The 7,888-nt window shown below is 43.4% G+C and overlaps 1 protein-coding gene across 1 annotated transcript; it reads left to right on the forward strand.

Moving 5' to 3' along the window:
• The first annotated feature begins 192 nt into the window (after positions 1–192).
• On the forward strand, positions 193–7,570 carry blzf1 (basic leucine zipper nuclear factor 1). Its single transcript, XM_022238016.2, has 6 exons — positions 193–386; positions 2,166–2,545; positions 3,211–3,410; positions 4,021–4,149; positions 4,354–4,570; positions 4,810–7,570. The coding sequence occupies exons 1-6, from the start codon at positions 329–331 to the stop codon at positions 5,044–5,046; spliced, it is 1,221 nt and encodes a 406-aa protein (XP_022093708.2). The 5' UTR covers positions 193–328; the 3' UTR covers positions 5,047–7,570.
• The last annotated feature ends 318 nt before the right edge of the window (positions 7,571–7,888 follow it).

The raw sequence follows: 7,888 nt of genomic DNA on the forward strand, positions 1-7,888 counted from the left end.
CAAATTTTTTTTGGCAGTTATGTGCTTGCTTTTTTTTAATATAAATTCACGTCCTCCGTAAATAGTCAATCAAATACATGAATTTTCAACACTGAACCCGATATTAAACGGGAGAAAATTCAAGTTGTCACAGATAAGCAAAAAGTTCTATTTTTGTCGGTGACTACTATTATTGACCTGACAAAAGAGGGCGGTATTATCATATAATGGATGCGCCCACGTCTGCGGATGTGGCCTGTTAATCTTGCTTGTTCAGTTTGCTGTTACCATCATGCCCATTACTCAGTCAATTTAAGATAATGGAAGTAAAGTCTTCAATCTAAAGAGAATGGACCAAAGAAATTTAGACAACATCATCTTCACTCACGGACAGTCGATAAATAGAGGTGGGCATGATGCCGTAATCCCCGCCATGGCATAGGCCTAGCCTTACATGTAACTTAGGCTTATCGCAAATACTGCATGAGCAGGTGATGAGCCAGGGTGATTTTTCACAAAAGTAGAAAGGCATTGTGGGAAGGAAAAAGGGGCAATTCCTTCCCACAATGCCTTTCTGCCATTGTGTAAAATCACCCTTACAGTATTTGAAGGTTTATGCTTCAACTTCAACATGCTTTGTTCTGTCATAGACAGAGGAAGGACACAACATGCACAAGGAGTTGTGGGGATCCGGAGTTGCAACTCAGACACTTCAAAGTGTTCAATGATGGTCGCCACCGAGTCAGACTAATAATAGAAAACATTCCAAAAATGCCTGATTACTGCCTGCATGTTAGCCGGACAAGTGGGGCCAGCAATATCCTCGCAATACTTGTAGTTTTTGGCTTGCAATTAAATACAAATTAGCACTGTTAGGCCTACTAGGGAATAGGGAGAGAAAAATCCCTGATATTAGGCCTAGACCTAATTTTGCCATCGTAATGAAACTTTTTAAATTTTGATACACTGTTCCATTATCCATGCAAAGTTAGTAATTTTATTCTCCTTCGTCCAATACATCAGCGTTCAAAGACTTGATACGAGTTTGGCTAAGACCGGCCAACAAAATGTTCACCAGGCCTACTGCTGGAAAGAGTAGTTCATTAGGAACAAAATGCACTATTCCGTCACAGGGAGTGATTGTGAAATCTCATAAAGTATGCTTTTGTACAAATTCCATACTAAAAATGATTCAAACAAAACACAAAATCTTGTAAACAACCCGGCTATTTATTCCCAGAATAACTCCAGAAGAAAGAGCTCATTAAAGGCAATGATTGCACATATAGATTTAGGGCACACAGCGTAATGCAAGCAACTACGCAAGCATTAAATTTGATTTTGTCATGAGATCACACCAAGCACCAACATGCATGTAGGCATGAATATTCAATTTCCTATACCTCAGTACACGAAGTATTAAGGATGCAGATTACCATTGACAAATTGCGGCGGCGATCATAGGGTACATAGGGGATTCGTGGTTGGGAAACAGATGGTGGGCATTCGCTGCAGTCTGGTTATGGACATACCAGGCGTGTCAGAAAGCGGTAATTGGCCAGATGTCATAGCCCGGGCAGTTCCAACTCCTGTGTCCATGTTTCTATCATGCCTAGATGCTTGGAGTGCTTGGTCATCATGGTCATGATCTGGTCATGCTGACCAGATGACATGATATTATGGAACTCTCCAGCCACACTAGAATTTGTAGAATTAGGCCTACAGTGTAAAGCAGCGAAAGTCCCTAGGTCTACTTTGGGGTAAAAAGTTGTTACATGTATGGTTACCATGGTTACGAACCCCATACATGCCATATTCACTCACCCAAGCATGCCAAGTACATGTACATGATGTAAGCCAACATGTAGGCCTTGTCATGTTTAATTTAGAAATTTGACCGAACTGCAGTCTGGCTGTGTGGCACGATCGGCAGTTGGTTTGTGGTTGTTCCCATTTTTGTAGTGTTTGTGAGTTTTTATAGTTTAGTCTCTATCAATGTCATAATGTCTAGTAATTCTGTCATTCATTTACTGGGGCCTACATTCTGACATTGATTCTCTAAAAAAAAGTTAAATTATCAGTGAGTGTCACCCATCATGATCATTGAATATGTTGAATGTGCAAGTTAAAAAAGAGAAAAAGAAATTAATATGATTATATTTACATGGATAACTGTCTTAATTTAGATGGCACATTGCCGGCTTTTCCTAGACTGGAGGGGGACGGAAAGGAAAATGCCTTCAGCTCCAGTGAACCCGCTGGAATCCCAACAGCCATGCCCCGCCTGGCCCGGCCGGCCTTCTTTGATGGCAAAAGTCGAAATTCCACTGATGTGGCCCTCGCGGAGCGGAATCGGCAGCGGGATATCGGGCCTCAGTCCCCGGGACCTCTAGGCAGTGGCTGCTCGGTCTTTGGGAGTGGGCAGCGGGACGTTTGTGCCCAGCTGGAGGAGGCTATCAAGGAGAAAGAGAAGCTGAAAAAACAGTTGTCCAGGGCGGAGACAGAGGTGAGAGAACTGAGGGAGGATCAGACAGCGATGGTGTCAGAAGCGGCCGTTCAAAATCAGGTGGGTTTTGAATAACAGACTGACTGACAGCCCGACTGACAGACAGACCAATCAACCAATAGACATACAGCTCAACAGCAAGACAGACAAGCAGAAACCACAAGGAATAAGTGGAACAGCTTTTGGAAAGAAGAAAAAGATGTGAACGTACATTGCTGCTGTGTTTTTTGTCGGTGCAATGCCTTTTGCAGCACAAAGTGGACATCAAGAAGTGCTCGCGGTAAACCTGCTGGAGATTAAGTGTCAAGCTGTGTCAAACTTGCCATGCAAATGCCTGTCTTATCATCGCAGCACTGCACTTATCTTCGCTGTTTTGCACCAATGATGAATTCGGTTGTACTCTTCAATGTCAAGTGTTTTTTTGTAAACAGGCTTTTGTAAACAAGTTATAATGACATCGTCAGTCACACCACAGACTGACATACATATAGCGTGTATAGTTAACGCCCCACAAAATGACGTGCATCGTGCGCACAGCATCAAGGCATGATGCGTTACTTTGTGGTGCATCAAATCTATCCTATGCATCACTTCATTGTGCAACTGGCGGTGCGCATGTCCCTTTTGAAAAACAGTTTACCGAGTGATGCAGTCTTGCCCACAGCTCCTGGTTTCTTTGGAACTACCAACTCACTACATGTCTTTTTCTCGCACTTCCCCCACAGGTCAACAAAGATTTGAAGAAACTCCTGGTCGCGTCCATGGGGGCAGATCTACAGGCCCAGCTGGAGCACCTGTCCACTGAGCGCGCTCAGCTCGCGCAAGACCTGGAGAACACGATAGCAACACTGGCAGAGGAGCGCGAAACCCTTGAGAGGGTCAACATTCAGTGCGACGTTTGGAGGAGTAAATTCCTGGGCAGCAGGTAAAAAAGTGACGTTCACTACAGAATCCCAAATTGCTTTTCAACTTTCAAGGGTGTGTTTTCATTGCTCGAACCAACTCAAACTTTGCCTAGCAAAGTGCCTGGAAGCATTTTCACTGCAACAGGCCCACAGAATGTACATATTCCAACACAAACACTAGTGGAGCATATGGAGCATGAGTGGATACTGTTCTTTGCATCTTAGAGATTTCAGTCTGAATTGATTTTCGGTTTTGTGGTGAGGTGAAGCTTGCTGTTGTGGTAGAACTTACTTTTAAGGTTTATGACTTTGTTTCCCGAAACCTTCAGACTTCATCAGACAATCAAGGACCCCGCTTGATGGGTCTCATATCAGACATCATATAGTGAGGGATATATTTGAATGGCACATTCCAGAGCCGTACCGATGTTCCCTTTGAGCGAAGTTCCCTCTTTATCATGACCCGACTCTTTGACTTGTAGAAATACTGCCGAATTTCATGCCTCGTGGGTGCCGGGCCTCCCTTGTCGGTAAACTGTGGATTTTATTGCTTTTGGAGACTTGTATGGTAAGGCATGAGTGAGAGATTAACCTCTGACCTCTCCGTGACCACCCCCGTCCCCCAATCAGATTGCAGGTGGATGAAGCTGTGTCCTCCCGCACCCGTCTAAATATGGTCCTGCAAGAGGCCTGCTTTGCACTCGGCAAAATCTTGGAAGAGCGGGATGAGATCAGAACCCACATGATGCAGACACAAAGGTCAGTCCAGGTCAATTTGTCGTTAATTCCATCAAAATATCTGACAGGTTACTCCACTGTCTCTTTAATTGCCTACAGAGGACTAACAATCTCTCAGAGGACGTCAAGATCTAAGTGAGGTCCTCACTACTAACAGATCTACTCAGCCAGTGGCCACTTATCATTTCAAGGGGCTTATTCTTTGTGCTTCAAATTCTCCTGCAGGCTACTCCACTATCTCTCCAATGCTCTTCAGAGGACACACAGCCTCTCCGAGGACATCAAGCCCTCTAGTAACGTCCTCACCTTGGCCTTACTCAACGAGCAGGTGGCCACCATCGTCTCCAAACACCTGTTGGGGGACGTGGGGCACTCACAGGACAAGACCGCCTCCCAGTTTGACTTCGTGGAGTGGACCTCAGCCGAGATGCTGGCAAAAGATGTAAGGCTGACAAAAAAGTAACCTCAGATACACCTCTGTTATTGGTCATTATTCCAATGTATTAAGCAAATTCAAGTTGCTCATTCAGCGAGATGGCTTTCCCCCCCTTGGCTCCTCCCCCACATCAGCAAAGGTTTTTTTCGAAAAAGGAATTCTATTCTATCAATTTCTTCTTCGGCCAAAAAAAAACCTGGTTTTGGAAGAAATAACGTTGTCCAACATATTTTACCCCTTGTCAGATTCTCTTGAACCGTCAACCAGCCTTGAAACTGGAACAGTTGCATACGTTTCCGTCATCAGCGTCGACAACGTTAATGCCACCGTCGTCATCGTCACCGCCATCAGCAACGGCAGCTGCTGCGACGGGACTTGTGACCAAGACGAACATGGCACACCGCTTCCATCCGCAGACCAAGTACGAGAACCTGACCATAAACTGTTGTAAATACTGCACCGGCGACATTAAACTGGTATGACGGATCATCATAGCCCGGCAAGCAGGGTGTAACAGCTGTGGAACACTTTACAGACTGCGTATTTCGCGCTCTGTAAGAACAGCATGGTAATTGTTACTTGCCCTAGGAGAGTAGGTTTTCATTTAATTTATTCGTCAAGCTAAGTTCACTTTGCACAGTATTTTTATTTTGTATTTTTATGCCCCGGCCCCCTCTACTCTCGCATTTCCCAAAGACCAAGCTGCGCATTTTCACGTTACAGGCAGGAACATCTTTCTGATTCTGGGCTCCATGCCTGAGCAAGAGGTGATGCTTCCTGACCTAGCAACAGTGTCCTTTGGGGTGCACACAGACCACTTGTGGACGTTGGACACTTTTGCTGTCACAATGCTCTCCTTTACCGTAATAAATTTTCGAGCAGTTTAAGGTTTTTTAAAGCTCCGATCTCACTCCCCATTCCAGTGTTCTGTGTCCATTTTCAGTTGGAAAAAATTGTATCTTAGTTTCAATATGTCATGTTTTTGTCTCATCGTTGGCAGGACTTTCAAGATGGATGATCACATAATGCAAGTAGAAACAGGTGTAACATTCACATTCCATGACCTTACGGATCACGGAAACAAAATAAGCGACAAAAAATAACATTGTGAGATCTCACCACACTACTAAAATCAAAGTCGAATATCAAGTCACGTAAGCACTTTGTGTGTAATTGGTTAAAAACTTGACCCTTGAACCCTTGATAATTCCTTTAGGCATGGTCATGCGAACAGATTTCAAGTTATTTCCTCCTGGCCGGCATATCAGTACTTAGCAGCACACCAGGTATTGACCTCTGAACCCATCAGCTATCTCTGCTTCCAGATATGCTCATTGCATTGGTAATGCGTGTTTATATGATATGTGCAGACTTAAGCCTCGGGGGTGGGGGAAAAACAGTATCATGTGAGTTGACTCTCAGTGGCCTGCGTTTTGTCATGTGCAGTGTTTAACCAGTCCACTTCCTTCGAACAATTTCCTGCTTGTCTTGGCACTGAACTGAACATGCATACATGGACTTGTCTGTATTCTGCGCCTGCAAAGATACACAGTCACATTTTCGGAAGTGTATCGATCGACGGTTGTGTTTTGTTTCCAGTTTCACTTTGCAAAAGCCACTGACGTGACTGCGTCAATGTGAAACACTTTACATTTAAACGGCAGAAACAACAAACGGTGGAGCAGTGTTGCAAATACAGTCAGTCACAAATCGGGAGATTTCTTACTTTCATGAGTAATGATTACGAAAGTGTGCCTTTTCAAAAGGTGTGTGACCAGATTGTTTTTATTCCGAACTACAGAGCGGTGTTTGGGAAACTGCGCCTCTCAAACTTCACCAGCTTCCAGTTTGTTTAAATAAACGGTTGAGAGCTCTGCCTGTCTTCGGTGAAACATTACGATGTTCAACAACTCGCAATTATCTAGCATATACCAGGAAGCCTAGAAGCTGACTCTGAAAATTTTTCAGTTTACCCACACATATACTAAACCCCTACTCTGGATAAAAACACAAATCACCTGCATCATTCACTGCTTGGCTACCAAACTTGGCTATGGCATACGTTTGTTGACCTTGTAAATGTAATAATCTCTCGAGGTTCAGGCCATGCACCTATTTTTATCTTGAGCACACTGTTGACAGGGTTCAGTAGGTCCGAAGCTGTGACAGGTTTTCATTTCATATCCACTTCCTCTCGTATTGTTCTGTTTCAGTTTCTTTTCGAGGTCACATGATACAGCGTATCTGCACATATATTTTGTTGTAAGGAAGCATCATCATGTTGTAGGTGAAAAAGCATTTTAAGCTAGTGGTGAAAAGTATTCCTTAAATAGGACTTTGTCAGCACCTGCGAGAAAATCTAAAGTTCTGAGTTTGGTGTGAAACGGAGTATTTGTGACAAGACCACTTGAAGTTGAATTTTATCACATCAAGGTGACTCAAAGGAGAAAAAATATTCTGTAGAAAGCTATTGTAGTTCCAGGCAGTGTAAGTTTATGAGATATGCACTGCTCATATGTCTATTGGAGTCATTTTCTAGATGACAGTTTGTAGTCCCCGGTCCGGTTTTTACGGTGGGACAGAAACACTTTAGATTGCTCTCTCATAATTTTGAAGTGGTTTCTGAGAGTTTGATGCTTTTGAATCAGAATGATCTATATGTGTAATACTGTTTTCGTAAAGAGTCCACATTATAAAGTTCTAAGGATTATACCCATGTACATGACATCTTGACATCTAACAGACAATCAAATGCGCTACTTGTTTGTGTTATGTGCCATGTCAGGGACCAGAGAGTGGTAGATCATTTGGTCAGAAGTTGCCTGGCTTTATTTCTTCATTTTCTTGTATATCGTAACCGTTGTGTATATAGTAACATTTTAAGGCAATAATAAATTTTACACAAAACTTGGGCGTATCAAAGAAGCGCACTTTTTCATGTCTGTGAACAAATGACTATTGAGCCATTTCAATTTTGTGACGTGTTTGTGTACCGTCATTTGTAAGTCTGCCACAGAAATCCTGCACGGAAGTTTTAATTGGGGGAGGAAACAGGAAATCGGTTGGTGGCTTGAACTGCTGGAATTCAATGAAAGTTGAGTCATACAAGTATCTTTGAACTCTGGCGTCAGTGTTGTTAGAAAACAAATCAATACGCGGCGGTGAAAAGCACTATACATGGGTCGGGAGTCTCATGGAACAATGCAAATAATGCAAACTATTAACCCTAACCCTGCCAGATGCAGCACAGTGCACCAGGTGAAATGTTTGATGCACTTTGATGCACTTGGCAATCAACAGCAGTGGCACACACTGGCTATGTTG

The sequence above is a fragment of the Acanthaster planci genome, linkage group LG14 (genome assembly GCF_054643075.1).
Source record: "Acanthaster planci isolate LZ-2023a linkage group LG14, COTS_SCS, whole genome shotgun sequence".
Classification (NCBI taxonomy): Eukaryota; Metazoa; Echinodermata; class Asteroidea; order Valvatida; family Acanthasteridae; genus Acanthaster; species Acanthaster planci.

Coding starts and splice junctions, on each gene's coding strand:
- blzf1 (XM_022238016.2), top strand. CDS start 329: ATGGACCAAAGAAATTTAGACAACATCATCTTCACTCACGGACAGTCG. Junction 387..2,165: donor CGGACAGTCGATAAATAGAG/GTGGGCATGATG, acceptor GTCTTAATTTAG/ATGGCACATTGCCGGCTTTT. Junction 4,571..4,809: donor CCGAGATGCTGGCAAAAGAT/GTAAGGCTGACA, acceptor ACCCCTTGTCAG/ATTCTCTTGAACCGTCAACC.